This window comes from Kogia breviceps, chromosome 9 (genome assembly GCF_026419965.1).
Source record: "Kogia breviceps isolate mKogBre1 chromosome 9, mKogBre1 haplotype 1, whole genome shotgun sequence".
Taxonomy (NCBI): Eukaryota; Metazoa; Chordata; class Mammalia; order Artiodactyla; family Physeteridae; genus Kogia; species Kogia breviceps.
The window spans coordinates 59078530-59098179 of NC_081318.1; the positions used below are offsets into that span (position 1 = coordinate 59078530).

Below are 19650 nucleotides of genomic sequence, written 5' to 3' on the forward strand. Positions count from 1 at the left end.
CCCCACCCCCACCGCCCAACTGTGAAATTCAGTCTTAATTTTAGGTGTGAATTTTGGTTATCTTTTCCAGGACTAATTATCCTTCAATAAAGTAAAACTCCTCTATGTCTCTGTTTCCACTACCAGGAATGCTTTTCTTTCTCTTAGGTTTGTCAAAAAGGGACAAAACATATCAATCAATAATTGCTATACTTGAGTCACGCATGTGGACATAAAAGGAACAGTATCTTATTCTCAACCAAGTATAGTGCTAAGGACGTTGTAAATAATCAATGAATAATTCTTTATTCATTCATTATTCATTTATTCATTCATACTGGGCATTGAGGGCAGGAAAATGATTTAGTTCCTTACTTTATGGAATCTACAGTTCTGTGCTTATGCTGCATTACCAAGTTATCGTTATTAATACGTTCAGTGCAGAAATACATTTTTATCACAAATGTAAGTTGTGCTCATTGTAGTTGACTTCAGAAAATAAGAAAGAGATAAAGAAGAAATCAGATGTAATCTTAGCACTAGGAGATAAAAGCTAATGATATTTGGGAAATGATGCATGCGTACAGATTTTTCTTCCTACGTGTGCATTTAGTACACATTTATACATTATATAGATAGATACAAATTATGTAAATATATACATATATATTTGTACATTATATAAGTATAGATATTTTAAAAGAATATTTATACTACATATACTATTTTATAAATTACTTATCTCATAGATATTTTAAAATCAGTATATATCTACCTAGTCATAATGACTGAAGGGTGTTTCATTACATGGATATGACATAATTTGTTTATCAAATTTTTTACTGTCAGTCACTTAGATTGCTTCCATGTTTTTTACTATTGTTAACAATATAATCATCTATATATACATTTTTATTCATTTATCCATCCGTTATTTCAGAACAAATACTTTACACTATGTTAAGCTTGAAATTTTATCTTCTTGAAGATTTAAAATTAAGAATATTAACAAAAATATTAAACATTAAACAAAGTTAATCTACAGTATTAGAAGTCAAGATAATCGTTATCATTGGAGGTCAGGTGAGTATTTGGATTAGAAAGTGACATAAAGGGGGTTTCAAGTGTACCTGAACTACTCTGTGGTTCAACCTGGGGGTTGGTTACAGGGGTGTGTTCACTTTGTAAATATTGGGCAAGCCGTATACTTATGACTTGTCACTTTCTACTTTCTTGTATTTGTGTTACACATCAATGAAATAAGTTAAAATACTATGTTATGATTTGCATCCATGTCTATATGCTTATGTAACTTCTAAGAATTGAATACTATTATCATTTTTAGTTTTTTAAAATTCATATTGCTAATTATTCTGCAGAAAGTTTGCACCAGTTTTGACTCCCAGAGACAATATATAAAGTGTAATTTCTTTATGTTCAAATTTACTATCACAATTTTTCTAATTTGTAATGATTTGTACATTTAAAAATTGAGCATTTTTCTCTCTTGGAAAATTTCAAACTTACAGATAAGCTGAAAAAATAGTATCATGGTCATCCATAAATCCCTCATTAGATTTGCTAACTTTTAATTTTTTGCCACATTTGCTTTCTCTTTCTGTCTCTATTTACACACACACACTCACTCACGTATGTATACATGTATATACGTATACATATATATATATATACACATTTATTTCTGTATTTCTGAATTATTTGAAAAGAAACTTTAGGCATCATGACAGTTTACCCCTTAAGAATAAGAATATTATTCTATATAACCACAATAGTTTTACCACACCTTAAAAAATTAACAATAACTCTATATTATCAAGTAATATCTAGTCCATATTCATATTTCCACAACTGTACCAATATAGTCTTTTCTAACTGATTTTTTAAAATACAAGATTAAATAAAGTTTACTCCATCATTGCATTTAGCTGTTTTGTCTCTTTAGTCTCTTTTTACCTAAAATAGTCCCCTACCACCATCACCCTACGCTGCTTTCTTTCATGATGTTGAAGTTTTTCAAGTCTAAGTCACTTGATAACCTTCTGTTTGTTTTCAAATGTGTATGACCGTGCTTGATTTTGCAAGCTCTTATTACAGAATTTTATAGGTTTTCATAAGCACATGTATCAGCAACTGTAACAAATTTTCATTTGTGGCTATTGGTTAATCAGAGCAAGACATTGGATCTCCAGTTGGGCACCAGATGTTTTTACTGAGGGAAAAAAAATAAAAGTTAAGAGCTTTTAAATCTTACATTATTACTTTGATTGTATAAGAAATAATAGTGACATTTCATTCTCTGAAATGTATTGTGAGGGTTTTCCTTCATATTGATACACCATGTTATTCAATGAATTAGTTCGTATAGAACCAGTTTAAAAGACCTGAGAGTGCAGTGACAGCCAAGAAGGATATTTTGAAGTTTGAAATGATCCCTATATAAATAGAACGGATCAGCATACTTTGGGATAAAATTAGCTGACAGTTTGTGGGCTCTCTAGCATGTGCCTGTTAGCTTGGTGCCGCTCTCCTGATAAATCACAACACAGCTTCCAGAGGGAGAGGAAGGATGGACAGCACGGCTGCCCCTATCACTAAATCTGCAGCTGCCAAGTTAGTTAAGAGAAATTTCCTTGAGGCTCTAAAGTCAAATGACTTCGGAAAATTGAAGGCCATTTTAATCCAAAGGCAAATAGATGTGGACACAGTTTTTGAAGTTGAAGATGAGAATATGGTTTTGGCATCTTATAAACAAGGTAAAAATTATAGGTGTAATTGTAAAATCTATAGAAAATGGATTTGTTTTTTTAATGCACAGCATTAGCCACCCAGTCTAAACTGGTAGCTCTTATTATTTCTTTAAATATATACTGAAAAAATATTTCTAATGTAATAATTTGTTTCTTTTTAAACTAGACCAAATCATGAGCTGGTATATGTATATATAAATATATTTTTTCTTCTCTTTACTTTCCTTCTCTTTCTGTATCCCTGTGCCTAGAATTTGAAATCCTGGATAATCATATTTAGTAATGTAATTTTCTTCTATTTCTAACTTTATTTCTTCTTATAAGTACATAGAATAAAGAAACCATCTCTAGATTATGGCTAAACAGATTGCTGAGATCTAATCCAGACAGTATGACTGGCTTGGGAACAGGCTACCAGCCCTCTGTTAACAGGGCTACTTAAAGATATATCATCTTTACATCCACCTGGAGGAAGAAGAGGATTTTTGCCCCTATTTGAAGGGTTAATAAATGGGTAAGGCTGTACCGTGATACACCTTTATGATCCTTGTCATTTTAATGAGTTTTCAGTTCAGGCAGAAAAGCTGAATCCAGAAAAGCCAAAGAGTTAACTTTTTTCCATGACTACAGTGATAGATCAAAATTGTAGATCTACCTAACACGGAGTATCTGCCTTATGAAGAACTGAGGATAGCAAAAATTAGAACTGAATATTTTTATCACGGGATTTTCTGGAACCCATGCTTAATAAGTCAGAAATAAATTAGAAGTGAGATTCTGATTTCCCAAATCAGCTAGTTAATGGGAAATTTGAGTAGTGAGGCCATCTGGTAAGCAGACTGCAAACAAACACCATGTTCAACATCACTTCTGTTTAAACAAAATAGGTGATAAGGTCTTGTGTACAGCATTGAGAAAGATCTTTTCTTTATGTTTAAAATACTTTCCATTTGTATATAAATCATCAGCACCATCAATTTTCAAAAATGAATACTAATGGTATATATTTCTACATTAATTTACTATCAGTTCTGAAGGAAGGATGGAATAGTTGAGGCCAGTTACTGTGTTTATGATTTTTACTTGAGGGTTTTATTATAAATTGGCATTGCTATCTTGATTGGAAAATAAAGAAGAGGTCTGTTTTTTAAAAAGTGGTTGATGGAGATTCTGTTAAGAAGAAAGAATGTATACTATATGATCAGATTAATTTCATCTTATGGATTTGTTCAGTGAAAGACTGCCTGAATGCTTAATACATTTTTAAGGTATTTTTTAAAACTTATATTCGTGCCTAGCTTAAATTAACTTATGTCCAAGTCAGCAGGTAATTTATTTGACCCTGAGTTGTGAAGACTGCCTTTTCTCATCTGAGCATGCCAAATTGTGTAGCTCATGTGAAGGTTCGGAGGTTGTGAGAAAGGACGTTTTAGTGGCAGTTTCTGGAGAAGTGTGCTGTTTCTCTTGCTTCCAATGGTGTTATCATCCCTGAACAAGAAAAAAAATGCATTTTAAAATCTTTCTGTCAATATGAGCCGACTCCCTATGGTCTTCCTAGAGCTAAATTTTCATTCATGCAAATGACTGTTTTCATAGGACTGTGGGATGGGACTTTGAATTAGGGAGAAAGCAAATTACACTCTCTGGATTTGGGGGGGAAAAAAAGAGAACAGTAACATTCTTTTTTTTTTTTTGCTATACGCGCGTCTCTCACTGTTGTGGCCTCTTCCGTTGCGGAGCAGGGGCTTCGGACGCGCAGGCTCAGCGGCCACGGCTCACGGGCCCAGCCGCTCCGCGGCATGTGGGACCTTCCCGGACCAGGGCACGAACCCATGTTGCCTGCATCGGCAGGCAGACTCTCAACCACTACGCCACCAAGGAAGCCCAAGAGTAACATTCTTATGCATGCCAGGTGGATGAATGCAAGAAATGATAGGACTTGTGGCCATATCTTAAGGATTTATGCAGTAAATCGTGTGTGTGTGTGTGTGTGTGTGTGTGCACGTACACGTGTGTGTATAGAAAGAAGTACACTTACTCTCTGTTTAATGTGAATATGGGTATAAGAATCTGTCTCTTCAATCTTAATCCCAGGTTGAAGCCTCATTTTCTTCAGTTTCTTCAGATATTTTCACATGGCTTCCAGCCTAATTATCAAACTTTTTATTTTAGTCAGGAATGGAAGTGATGCATAGAATCCTAGTTGCTAGCCAAGCAAAGTAGACCTAAGTGGTTATATAAGTTTCTAAGTCACAGAGGAATTCCCAGGGACTAGTGTAGAGCTGAGCAGGCTACACTGGTCATTTGTTCATTAGTTAGTTAGAATTAGTTAGTTCCTTTCTGAATAATTCAAAGGAATGAGACACTTTGTGGCCTTGAAGGGTATGTGACTAGATTAAACTTTGTGAGACTTTATTAAATCACAGCAGACTTTTTGGATGTTGAATGCTGTTGAATTGCTATGCATTAGTTTTTTATTTTTTTAACCACTTAAAAAAATCTCTACAACAGAAAAGTGCACAAATCATAAGTGTGAAGCTTGATTAATTTTCACAAAATAAACAAACATATGCAACCCGCATCCAGAAGAAGAAATAGAACATTACCTATTTACTTTTTTTTTTTTTTTTTTTTGGTTTTTGTGGTACGCGGGCCTCTCACTGTTGTGGCCTCTCCCGTTGCGGAGCACAGGCTCCGGACGCACAGGCTCAGCGGCCATGGCTCACGGGCCCAGCCGCTCTGCGGCATGTGGGATCTTCCCGGACCGGGGCACGAACCCGTGTCCCCTGCATCGGCAGGCGGATTCTCAACCACTGCGCCACCAGGGAAGCCCCCTATTTACTTTTAAAGTGTGGGAATCTTCAGGTTTTAGTAATTTGGGGCTTACTAAGCAAGACAATGTGTAAAATCTAGAACATACTATGTTACCTTTAAATTTGCTTGTGTAATTAGTAACGTAATCTGTATTCAACATTTGATTGTCCTGTGGAAGATCAACAGTGGTACGTTTAATCCCAAATAATTTTTGTTTCTTTTAGGACATAGGATTTTACATAGGATTTTTTAAAGTGACCACATTTTCTCCCCTAATTATGGTATGTTTAAGCCAGTGTGAATGAAAGTTTATACTTTTTGTAAAGGCAACTCAGAAGCCTGTTGAAGAAATCAACTTGGAATCTAAACATTGCAACCCCCAATCCACAATCTAAATGGTACACTAATAATCAAAAGTTGACCTCCTAAGCAAATATAAAATATGGACTTTGTGAGGAAGGTAGAACAAAGTGTCTGGAAATTCACTTCTGCTTCCCAATCTCACTGAGTAACTTCTCTCACCTGTGAGACAGAGAACAGATTTAGAAGCCAGCATCCAGGTTCAGATGGTGGGCCCTGCCTAGCGCCAGCACCTAATAATGATTCTTAAAGTTTGAGACATCTCATTCTATTTTTTCAAGTTATTTTAAACTTCATAATCAAATCTTCATATAAAATTATGTTTTACAATTAAAAATATTTCTCTCACACTTTGTAAAGCAAACATTAAAAACATTCTGGTTGGGACTTCCCTGGTGGTCCAGTGGTTAAGAATCCACCTTCCAATGCAGGGGATGCAGGTTTGGTCCCTGGTGGGGGAACTAAGATCCCACATGCTGTGGGGAATGAAACCTGCGCACTATAGAGCCCTCGAGCCACAACTAGAGAGAAGCCCACGTGCTGCAACTAAGACCCGACGCAGCCAAATAATAATAAAATAATTTTTTTTAAAAAGGAAAGCCATTCTTTAAAAAAAAGAAACATTCTGGTTGGCATTTGCATTATCTCCTAGAGAATGGCAGATATATGGGTCTGAAAAGTAAAAACAAGTAAGCAAAATTACATCTACCAGCTGACCACTTTAAAATGGGAATGAAGTGAAGAAAAGTTAAATACACGAACAACTTTTAACTGCCAAATGCAATTAGCAGTTGAATAGTCAAGGGATGTCAATTATATAAAGTTTGTTATGAGCCAAGTGCACAGTATTTATAGTGAAAGTGGGTCTCTAAGAAAACGCAAAGCTATTCATATTGGTTCTCTCTAGGCGATCTCCATACGGGAAACGTGAATATCCATAAAGCTGTTTCCAAAGGTTTTTCAACCACACATTTGATTCTCCTTCAGATGCATGAGCCTTGGCTCATTAATGTTACAGGCAGAATATCATACTTATCTCTTTGGTATGGAATTCCCTAGTCAGCAAGGTTAATCAGAGTCCTTTTATTAATCAGTGTAATGCACTTTAAGTACTTCGTTTATGGCCCACAGCCACAGGTTCTTTGGTTGATAGTCACATTTTTAATTAAAATAACCAATGAATGATTTCCCTGGAAAACTTTCTGGCAGGTACTCTATCTACTTTACTAAGTATCAACTGCCTTCCAAATATCTTGAAAGCTCTTATTTTCACTATCTTAATGAGTCATCTTCTTATCACCTAATTTTCCTCTTTGCCAGAAATTCACTTTCCTACTTTCATATTGCCATCCCAGGGTTCTTTTCCTTTCCTAGATGTTCACATTTTTTTCTTTTAAATTTTACATTTCAAGCTTTTTTTTTTTCTCCCCTGGGGAAACTCTGAGATTTATCCTGAAAATATTAGTTATTAAAAAATAGGCAAGAATTGTGGTCTAGCCTGTAATCCTTCAGGACTGTGTAAATACGTGGACACAGCAGAGCAAATGTCTGCTTATCCAGCCATGAGCAGTGTGTGTAACCTTTGGCTGTAATAACAGAGGCTTCTTGTGTGTGGGGTTCTTTGGACTCAGATAACATTACAGCAGATAACTGTGGCAGAGCCGAGCTTAGCTGAAGATTTACCAGAGATGTGTATATCCCCCCAAACACTGGAGCAGAATCAACCCTTCTTCCAAAACGTGGCCCAAATACTTCACTCCTTACTATATTTCCTGAGCCGGGGGTTTTCTCCTCAGTGACTCAGGCATATCTCTGGATTCAGATTTAAATTAAACACACACACACACACACACACACACACACACACACACAGACACACACACACACACACACGATTTGTCTGTGTATTTTTGTGGCGGCATAACTCCTAAATTCCTTTAGAACTTTGCTGAGAATTGATACTGGTTTGGAGGTGGACTACATGTAGCTTTCAGATCATTGATAGCTATTTAGAGATTTGGGGGAGACTAGGTATACAAACATGGGCACTTCCTGCTACTTAATCTCTACAGGATTTTTATCCTCATTTGTAAAGTGGAGGGTTTGTCAAGACCCCCTCTAGATCTCCTGCATGCTGATAATCTTCAATGTTTTGAAGGGGAAATTATATAAACAGATTAAGTGTCATGGTCTGGGGAAGGTAAAAAGTAATGGTAGGTGCTATAAATCTACATGGGTGTGGCCTGTATTTGAGAGTTCTCTCTGGGATTTTTTTCCTAGGAGAAAGAATCTGTATTTTCTTCTCAGTTAAGCTCATTGCTCAAGCAGAGCTCAAGCAGAAGGCATCACTGCCCACAGACTGCAGACCTGGGGTAAGAACCAAGTAGTTTACATTAGGGGAAGTAGTGCCTTCCTCACCTCTGGCCCCATCAAGGGCTTTGTTCCTGTGTTTTACTCCCTCCCCACAGTCCTTTGTGCAATCTGAGCACACAGTCGAAGGGCATCCTGGACTCTGCAGAAGTGAGCAGAGGGGGGCCCTTTGAAAGACAAATGCTAAGAATAAATCACATTTTGAGTTCTGAAGCCCTGGGACAATATTGCTGTGGAAAGAAGGTAGAGTGTACAAAAATGAATCTGCCTGATTAGTTAACTGTATTTCTGTCATGCTGTGACCATTGGGGGTTACATTTTGCAGGACAAATTTTGATCTCTTGACATACCAGCATCAACACAAGTGTGTTAATGGGTGCTGCATCACTGTGGTTTTTTGGCAATGGCATTACCTCAAGTTTGGTCCTCAGTGAGGGTAGGTGTGGTGGAAAGGACACTCCTGCTTGTTTCCACACTTGGTACACAGTGACCTGTGGCCGTATTGTCATTTAAAGGTGGTGATTGTATGTGTGTGGCCTGTTTGCTGTGGACTGCTTCTGTCTCTGCATTGGGCTTTCCTGCTTTGCAGGAAACTCCTCTCCACTACCCCCCACCAAAGTTCTGCAATGCAGCTTCAAGATACATTGCGACAGACCCTGATCTGTATCTGACTATCTATTCTCTTCCTATCTCTCCACTCAGCTCCCTAGGTGCACTAGCTAAGGTGTCTTGCTGCCACCCACCCATCTACGTTCCTACCACGCACATTCCTTTCTAGGAGAGGTGAGTTGTAGGCACAATTCCATTTATGAGGTTGGCTGAATTCCAACACCTGGCCATCTCTGAGCCTAATTTACTGGTTAATGATTATGATTATAGGACACACAGATGAAACTGAATGAGAGGTCAAGGATGAGCGATTCATGTAATAAACAGGCAGGATAGATTCTATAGGTGCTACTGGGAATTTAGGAGGAAGAAAAAAAAATCAACCAGCAAATGTATCTCCATATCAGAGATGTGACATATAGATGAATTCGGGATCTTCTTTCTTTCTGTATGATTTGTGAAGCAGGCTTGGCGCTAAACCTATTCTACTTCCACAAAGACAAAGACAGATGGAAACCCTGCATTGCAGATATTCTGATTCCATTAGCTTGCACTGAGGCAGACGACTTATGGCTCTAGCAGGCTGAAAAAGTGGCAGTTTTCTCATCTGGAAAATGAAAGGCTTGGACTGGATAATCTTCCCTCCAGCGCTAACATTCTGTGTTTCTTTGATTTTACATCAAAATGGTGTTTTCTTAATCAGCTCTCTGCTGCTTCCTTTCTGAGATCATTTTTCTTACCACTGCAGAAGCAGACTTGAGTTTCCAATCAGTTGTTGCATAGAGCTGCCTAATCTTTGCCGTTAATTGGCAAGCAAAACACACTCCAGTTTTCAGATCTGGAACCAGCTTCTTTGCAAGAGAGTTAGAAGAGGCTGTCTTTGCAAATTGCTTGTAGAGGAAATTTGAGTATTAAGATGACTAAGTATTGGTGTTAAGTGATTCATTCCTTATCAAAAGCAGGTTGCATACCATATAGCTTAAAAACTATGCTTGGAACACAGATTCAATGTGCACAGCTAAATGGAAATGTATATATGGATATATACAAATGTATTGTGTGTACATATCTATTTACACACACACACTCACTCTCTCTCACACACACACACACACACACACACACACACAGAGGCACAGAGTTGATCCTCCCCAGTCCAGACTGTCTGTGAAACTATTTGTCTCTACCAGGGAAAATCCATATCACCAAATAACTTCCCTTTTCAGTGTCTGAAATCTGGAATTAGTATCTTAGAACTTAATCTATTGTATGAATACAGATTCCTATATAAATTCAGATAATCCTAAGAGGGTCACATTTTAAACAATCCTCAGTCTATTAGACCTTAGTGTAAATTAACTTTGGATTTCTTTTTAAAGAACAACTTTGGATAAGGGGAGAGTTGGGAGGATGAGAAAGCAGAATGGCCCTAGAATTCTGAGTGAGATGAAAAGAGATTAAAGTGTGTGTGAGTGTGTGTGTGTGTCTGTCTGTCTGTCTTTCTGTCTGTCTAGGTTGGAGGGTGGGCCATAGAAAAACAAACTTCTGGTTGGGAGCATTCATTCACTCAGGATTAATCAGCATTGTGCATAACACTATAAATAACCTCTTTTTTAAAAATATATAAATTTATTTATTTTTGGCTGCGTTGGGTCTTCGTTGCTGTGCAAGGGCTTTCTCTAATTGTGGCGAGTGGGGGCTACTTTTCGTTGGCAGTGCACGGGTTTCTCATTGCGGTGGCTTCTCTTGTTGCGGAGCACAGACTCTAGACTCATGGGCTTCAGTAGTTGCGACTTGTGGGCTCTAGAGTGCAGGCTCAGTAGTTGTGGCGCACGGGCTTAGTTGCTCCACAGCATGTGGCGTCTTCCTGAACCAGGGCTCGAACCCGTGTCCCCTGCATTGGCAGACAGATTCTCAACCACTGCACCACCAGGGAAGCCCTAAATGGCCTCTTTAAACTAAATTATTTTTCCCCCTGGTCAGGAGCACAACAGTTTATTTTAATTTTATTTATTTTTATAAATAGTAATACACACACAAGGTACTAAATTTAAAAACTCGAGGGGAGCATTGAAGGATAAGTAAATCTATGTTCTTGTCCCCCAGTCCCCACCAGTGCAACCAGTTTCTAGTGTTAGGTGTTTATAAATATTTTCTTACCTGTTAGCCTTTATGCACACTCTTTGGCTCCCTGCTTCTCTCACTCAATAATATATCTTGAGATTTTTTTCCATACCAGTATACACAGAACCGCCCCCTTCTTTGTAATGGCTGTATAGTGTTACACTGTATGGATGTACATACTTTATTTAAACAGTCTCCTATTGATGAAGATTGAGGTTGTTTCCAATCAGTAACCATTAAGAACAATGCTGTAGTGCAGTGCATGTTGTTGTCCTGGGCCAGGTTACCAGGATTTATAACTCCCGGGAACTTCATACTCTTCATAAAGAGCTCAATGCAAGTAGTGTTCCTGGGAGTTGTGTAATACAGTGGCCCTTATATGGCATTTCACACATGAGTGAATGTACTTGTAGGTTAAATACCCAGGAGTGGTGCATAGGTAGTTCTTTTTACTTAAATGAGAGACTTTTAATGCCTGATCACCAGGGCCACCTTTAACGTGGTCATCATCCTCTGAGTGCCCTCCAGATGCTCATTTTTGTTGCCCAGAAGTATTCACAATATTTTAGATTTTTCTGACCTCATCTAATCAGTGAAGAATACAACTTTTACTTCTTTTGTTCTGGGTGCTATACCCTATTAATGTAGCTAAAGATTGTATCAGCATTTGGGCAGCTTCATCTTACTGTTGGCTTATTTCTAGATTATTGTCAACTCAAATACTTAGGTTTTACCTCAAATAAATTACCATTAAATCATAATCTTCTGGGACTTCCCCGATGGTTCAGTGGTTAAGACTCCACACTTCCAATTCAGGGGACGTGTGTTTGATCCCTGGCTGGGGAATGAAGATCCCATATCCCACGTGGTACGGCCAAAATATTAAATAAATTAATAAAGACGATCTTTCCAAAAAACATCTAAAAAAAAAACCTCATAATCTGCTTACCTTGTACTCACATAGTGGAATTTTTACAGCCTATTGTAAAAACAAACTTCTGATTTATCCATGTTAAAATTTATTTTGTTGTTTCCACCCTAGAGTCTCTTCTAAGCTGTTGAGCTATGTCTACATCTTCATCTTGCCATTAAATATTTCATCTTTCTGTACCTATTTTCCATTCTCCACTCATAGTGAACTTAATGCCATGGCTCTGGGTATTGACGTTGAAAAAAAGATTTATAAAGTTATCTTTGGGGCTTCCCTGGTGGCGCAGTGGTTGAGAATCCGCCTGCCGATGCAGGGGACACGGGTTCGTGCCCTGGTCCGGGAAGATCCCACATGCCGCGGAGCAACTAAGCCCGTGAGCCATGGCCGCTAGGCCTGCGCGTCCGGAGCCTGTGCTCCGCAACGGGAGAGGCCACAGCAGTGAGAGGCCCGCATACCGCAAAAAAAAAAAAAAAAAAAAAAAAAAAAAAGTTATCTTTGTTATAGCTTGTCAAAATGGCAATCATTGGACACTTGGGAAAAAAGGACTAGTTCAGTGTTTAGAAGTCAGAGGTAAGAGGGAAAAAGGAAAGAGAAAGAGAGAGGGTGAGAGGGAGGGAGGGAGGGTGGGGGGAGAGAGAGAGAGATTTCCAACAATTAATGGGAAAATTTTATTTAAAATCTCAGTTCTAGGAACAACTATGCTTCTCCTGACCAATTAATTTGTGTATAGCTTGTGGGCATAGTTAATTGTGCAACACATCGTGTTTTCCTGTTTATTTTGGCTGCTGGGACGTTCAAAGGCAAATTTACAGTGTGGTTCTAGCATATATAGAACACAGTTTATATTTTGGGTACATATCTGACCCTGGACCTCTTTTTATTTTCCTTCCTTATTTTTTCCTTTGCCCTTATTTTCTAGATCACTAAAAAAATCTTGTGTAAAATTTGTAAGCTGCTATAAATTCTTAATTCTTCCGAAAGAGGTGTTGTATAAACTGATAGACAGGCAAATAAAATCTTGGTGTGACAAATTTTCTAAAGACATCAAATACATTCATACCTTAACTTGACAATAGCAACAACTAGAGGGAAAAAGAACTGTGATGGAATGAAAATTATAAGCTTGTAAGTAACAGCTTTGGAATCATTCAAGAAAATGATTGGAAGTTAAAAAAATTCTTTAATAAGAATGTCATGTGAATCATCATGTAAAATAAAATGCAATCACATAAATGAAGGTCTCAAACACAAATGCCTTGGACAGCCAGGAAGGTAAAGTAAATGAAGGACCAAGATAATAGGGAATAGTAGAGAGCCCCTGTCCCATTTAAGTAATCCAATACACTACTAAGCTAAACATTTGCAGATCCATCAGCCACTAGTTTACAACTTCCAAATCATCCCCCAATTTTACAAATGTGACAAAAGTAAAATACTTTGTAAAAATCCTCACTAATTCTCACAGGGACAAATCCTAGGCCAAGAAGTTAAACTTTATCCCCCTTTCTTTTTTCAGGTTATTGGTTGCCTAGTTACAAATTAAAATCTTCCTGGGCCACGGGCCTGCATCTTTCTGTCTTGTTTGGTCACGTGGAATGTCTTCTGGTGCTACTGGACCACAATGCTACAATCAACTGTAGACCTAATGGGAAAACCCCTCTTCATGTGGCTTGTGAAATGGCCAACTTGGATTGTGTTAAGATTCTCTGTGACCGTGGCGCAAAGCTCAATTGCTACTCCTTAAGTGGACACACAGCTTTACACTTCTGTACAACTCCAAGCTCCATCCTCTGTGCCAAGCAATTGGTTTGGAGAGGTAAGCCTTTCTGAGTGGCTGACATTGTCATCTACTTGCCCAGTCATAGTTTTGAAAATTGGTGACCCTTACTTACCTCTGGCAATGTAGTACGTATCTCTATTCATTAAGCCTAATTCAGGGGGCCCTAAAAATATGTAGAGTGATAGTTATGTTGGCCCCGGTCATTCAGTGATGATCACATTGAATTCTTATTACTGTTTTAATTGTAGGAGTCTCGTTAATTTACACATTTATTTAACAATATTTATTAGCTTCTATGATGTCAGGTAATGTGCTAAGAAAGTAAAAAAGAGAAAATAGTTTCTGCCCTCTAGGAGCTTATATTCTAGTAGGGGAATGAATATTGATGAAATAAATTATAAATACATAACTGTAAATTGGGAAAGGAGCAAAATAAGGTGCTATGAAAGAGAAAGTCAGGAGTAAACTATTATAAAAGGTATAAAACTTCTCTAAAGATGCGATTTTTTTTTTTTAATGCGGTACGCAGGCCTGTCACTGTTGTGGCCTCTCCCATTACGGAGCGCAGGCTCAGCGGCCATGGCTCACGGGCCCAGCCGCTCCGCGGCATGTGGGATCTTCCCAGACCGGGACACAAACCTGTGTCCCCTGCATCGGCAGGTGGACTCTCAACCACTGCGCCACCAGGGAAGCCCTAAAGATACTATATTTAAGCTGAAACTTTATAATGAGGAGGAGCTGGCCATTAAAAACAAGAGCAAAGAAGAAAAGTCTAGGGATAGGGAATAGCATGTGCAAAGTTGCTAGGGGAGCAAAAAACTTGCAATATCCAACACACGGAAGAAGGCCAGTATGGCCAGAATATCATGGGGGGGGGTGGGAGGGATAAGAGGGTAGAGGGGAGTACCGCCAGATGACATTGGATGTGTTAGATCATATATGGCCTGATGGTGCCGAGTGTGGGGTTTAGAAATGGAGCCACTGAAAAGTTTAAAGCAAGGCAATGACACGGTTTAACTTTCACTTAAGATCATCAATATGGGGTCATTCATAAGCTGGGTTGGAGAAGGCCAAGAATGGAAGCAGGGAGACCAGCAGGGAAACTCTTGCAATAGTGTAGGTGAGGGGGATGATGACTTGCACTAAGGGGAAAGCTTGGTTAGGAAAATTAGAAAATGGGTTTGCAGTATGTTTTAGAAGCAGAATTGTGGGACTTGGAGATGGATTTGATATAGGTGGGGGTGGGGCTGGGTGACAGAAAAGGAAGTTTCAAGAATCATTGCCAAGTTTCTGGCTTTAGAAAATGGCTGGATAGTGATGCCATTTTTTAAGATGGGAAAACTTGGGGAAGAAGCATGTATGTGGGGAAGATCGTTATACCATTTTTTTTTAAGTTGGGTTTACAGAGGTATAATTTATATACCGTAAATTCACTGTTTTTGAGTAATAGATAGTCGTGAAACCATTCACCACAATTATCTCAAAAAATCCCCCGATGCCCTTGGTAGTTAATTCCCTCACTCTCCCTCCACCCCTGGCAACTATTGATCTGTTTTCTGTCCCTTTAGTTTCATCTTTTCAGAATGTCATATTAATTAAATTATACAATATGTAACCTTTTGAGGCTGGTTTCTCCAGTTTAGCATAATGCATTTGAGATTCATCAATGTGACTGCACTCACCAGTAAATCAGACCTTTTTATTGCTGAATAGTATTCCGTGTATAGATGTAACACAGTTTATTCACCCCCTAGTAGAGGGGCATTTGTATTGCTTCTAGTTTTTGACAATTTTGAAAAAAGCTGCTATAAACATTTGCATACATGTTCTTGTATGGACATGTTTCATTTCACTTGGGTAAAAACCTAGGAGTGGGAAGATGGGTTGTATGGTAAGTTTATAAGAAACTGCCAAACTGTTTTCCAAAGTGCTGTACCCATTTGCATTTCCGCCAGCAGTGTGTAAGAGTTCCTGTTATCCTCCATCCTTGTCAGAACTTTGTAATGTCAGATTTTTTTAAATTGTTTTAGCCATTCTAATAAGTATTAATAGCATCTCATTATGATTTTAATTTGAATTCCTCTAATGACCAAAGACATTGAGTATGTGTTCATGTTTTTATCTGCCAGCTGTGTGTTCACTTTGGTGAAATACCTGTTCATTTCTTTTGCTGCTTTTTTTTTTTTAAATGGTTGTTTGTCTTCTTGTTATTGATTTGTGAGAGTTCTTAATATATCTTGGATACTAGCCCTTTGGCAAATATGTGTTTTGCAAATATTTTAATTCATTCTTTGGATTTTCATTTTTCTAATGGTGTTGTTAAAAGAGCAGAAGTATTTAATTTTGATAAATTCAGTTTACCAATTTTTACCTCTTATGGTTTGTGCTTGCTGTGTTCTAGCTAAGAAATGTTTGATTAGCCCAAGTAACAAAGGTTTTCTCCTATGTTTTTCTTCTAGAAGTTTTATAGTTTCAGGTTTTACTTTTATATCTTTGATTCGTTTTGAGTTATTTTTTGCATATGGTGTGAGGTATAGGTTGAAGTTCATCTTTTTTCGTGTGTGGATGGCCACTTTTTTCAACATAATTTGTTGAAAAGATTATTCTTTCACCATTGAATTGTTTTGATATTTTTCTCAAAAGTCAATTGGCCAGGACTTCCCTGGTGGTCCAGTGGCTGAGACTTCACCTTCCAAGGGTGCAGGTTCAATCCCTGGTCAGGGAGCTAAGATCCCACATGCCTCACAGCCAAATAACCAAAACATAAAACAGAAACAATATTGTAACAAATTCAATAAATACTTTAAAAATGGTCCACATAAAAAAAATCTTTTTAAAAAAGTCAATTGGCCAAATATGTATGGGTCCGTTGATCCATATATCTATTTTTTGCCAATCCTCCACTGACTTGGTTGCTTTATATCAAGTCTCAAAAGCACATAGAGTGAGTCCTTCTAGGTTAGTTTTAAACATGAGAGGTTTCAGACCTCTTTGAGACATCAAAGTGAATAAGTCAAGGAAGCACTTGATATAAAAGCATATATTTCAGAAAAGAGCTCTGAACTAAAGCAGTAAGTTTAGGAGCCATTGACCTATAGATTGTATTTGAAGCCAAGGAAATCAATGAACTCACCTGTATAAACAGTGTAGAAAGATAAAAGAGAACTTAGGACCAAGCTCTGACAAATTCTTATGTTTAGATGTTAGCAGGATGGAGAGGAGGCAATAAAAGAGAGTGAAATTATTCTAGGGTTTTGATTTCTCTTCCTTGTGATAACCACTTTCCTCTATAATTCTTTATTTCTAAGAATGTGTTAAAATATATTCCACACTAAAAAAAAAAGAGTGAAATGGATTGATAAATGAAGTTGGAGAAAATCCAAGAGCATTTTTGGCATCAGAGAAACTAAGAAAAAGGCAGGTTCAAGAATGGGGGAGTGGTCAGCTGTACTGATAGCTACTGAGAGGTTTAATCAGATGTTCATTAGATTGAGTGACAGAGTTATCACTGACAAAAATAGTTTTGGTGAAATGGTAGGTGCAGAAGCCAGATCAGAAGATGTGAATGGGAGGTTAGAAACTAGAGATGGCATATGCTGACAACTGTTAAAAGAAATTTGGCTGCAAATGTGAGCATAAGAGTAACATGATTGCTGAAGGGGGTTGGGGGGGGCGTTTGTCACAGGAGACTATTATCTACAGTTGAAGATAAAAGGAAATGTTTGGGGACTTCCCTGGTGGCGCAGTGGTTAAGAATCTGCCTGCCAATGCAGGGGACATGGGTTCAAGCCCTGATCCAGGAAGATCCCACATGCCACGGAGCAACTAAGCCCATGCACCAGAACTACTGAGCCCGCGCTCTAGAGCCCGTGAGCCACAACTACTGAGCCCGTGTGCCACAACTACTGAAGCCCACTCACCTAGAGCCCGTGCTCTGCAACAAGAGAAGCCACCACACTGCGACGAAGAGTAGCCCCCATCTGCTGCAACTAGAGAAGGCCCGTGCGCAGCACCGGAGACCCATTGCAACCAAAAAAAAAGGAAATGTTTGTACACTGAAGGAAATGATTTATAGAAAGCAAACAGTTGAAGATGCATGTAACAGGATAACTGAAAGTTACAAATCTTAGAGAAGTTGAGATGGGATGAAATCCAGAGACCTTGAGACACATCCTCCTTTTCAGCAGGTGAGAGCCAAAGTAAAAGATGGTTTTAATGCCAAAGCACTTGTAGATTTGGTTGTGGCAAAATGAGGGAGTCCCTATCTGGTACAAAGTCATCAGCCAAAATGAGAGCAGCAAGACTGGAAATTGGATGAGAGAGGGAAAGATATGGAAAGGTCATGGGGAAAGAGTGGGAGGACATGTTTGAAGATGCTATGGTCTTCTCAACCTGTGAGAACTAAAGGGAAAGAAAAATCAACCCGGCTTATTCTCCTTCTTGCCTGCCCTGGGAGGAAGGGCCTAGTGCAGAGATGCTTGGAGAAGGACAGGCATCCATTGGAGCTTATCCACTTTTACCTTCCCGCATGGGGCCATCACCACCTTTCACATTTACTTATACATTTATTTTTAGATTTAATTTTGTTTTTTTTTTTTAGATTTAGTTTTTTAAATCTACATTTTAACTAATTAATTTAAACTTTTAAGCTGTTTATCTTCAAAATTTTTGGAAAGTTAAGAAATTATATATTTGTTTAGTTATTGATCTTTTATATCACTGCCTTTTCTTCAACCACGGACTAACAGGGAGCTCCTGACCTCGTCTTTCCTCAGAGGTGTTACCACACAGCTTTCCTAGAGGACACAGTTATTCCCCATGTGCTTTATCCCTGTCGACAGAGGGAGACCTTCCTAGAGAGGGAGGAGTAAAGAGGTAGGAGGAGACTGAGCAACGCCCCCTGTAGGCTGACACAAGGAATTGGACTGATAACCCGAGAGGAAGAGTAGAGGGAAGTCTATTAAAGATAACTGACCCTTTAGCACTACGTCATCAAAGGCTGAAGCCATAACAAGAAAGATAAATTAGAGAACACAAAAATGTTTGTTCCAACATCTGTGTGGCAAACAGATTATAAAATTAAAAAGCAGTCATAAAACTGGGAAAAATATTTGGGACTATATGACAAAGGGCTCATATCCTTACTATGTAAAGAAACTATAAAACTTAAAGTTATGAGGGTAACAACTAAGAGGGAAAAAAAAGAAAAGCACAAAGGGACCAAGAACAGGAATAGGTATTTCAGAAAAAAAAAAAAAACAGGCGAGCATATAAACGACAAATAAAGGTAACATAATGATCATTTGTATTGTAATCAGTAAAATGTCAATTAAAAATAAGAATTAGATGTTTTGTTGTGTTTATTACATTAACAAAGATATCAAAGACGATAATATATATGTTGACAAACACGTGGGGCAGTGCTCTCACACAGGCTTAATGGAGTGAAAATGCATACGATTGAGGGGAATATCAAAAGCTTAAAACCTTTTTAAACTCAGAAATTATGCCTCTAGGATTAGGGACTAATTCAGCACCTTTTGACCCAGGGTTCTCATTGATGTAGCGCCTCAAATTCAGACTTTGGATATATCTCTAAACAAGGTTATACACTGAGTCAGAGATAACTGATGAGAAAGAAAGACATTTATCATGTAACAGAATTGTGCTTGGTCACGGGATCTGTAGTACACTAGAAATTGAGGCTTCTCCTAACTCTATGAGAATCTTCAAAATAGTGTAGTTATAGTGTGTTTTGTTTTATATTTTTGCAATAAAATCTTTGATTGGTTAAGGAATACATTTAAAATATACCACAATTTTAAAAGATATATATTGGCATTTTTAATTTTTAATGTACTTAGAGTCTCAAAAAAGTTGCCTGATTTCTTTTTGCCCTCAGAGAGTCATTTATA

General features: G+C 38.0%; 1 protein-coding gene across 7 annotated transcripts in view; it reads left to right on the forward strand.

Annotated features, from left to right (window-relative positions):
* The first annotated feature begins 2462 nt into the window (after positions 1-2462).
* ASB4 (ankyrin repeat and SOCS box containing 4) overlaps positions 2463-19650 on the forward strand; it is a 75086-nt gene continuing 57898 nt past the window's right edge. For 2 of the 7 annotated variants that reach the window (XR_010842241.1, XR_010842240.1), the window contains exons 1-3: positions 2499-2753; positions 12460-12525; positions 13472-13771. Coding sequence is in view for 4 of the 7 variants with exons in the window: in XM_067042534.1 (XP_066898635.1) it covers positions 2567-2753; positions 12460-12525; positions 13472-13771 (553 nt within the window). In the remaining 3 variants the exon portion in view is untranslated. Of the gene's footprint in view, positions 2754-12459; positions 12526-13471; positions 13772-19650 lie in introns of all 7 variants that reach the window. The other 5 variants (XM_067042534.1, XM_067042533.1, XM_067042535.1 and 2 more) reach the window with 5 other exon arrangements.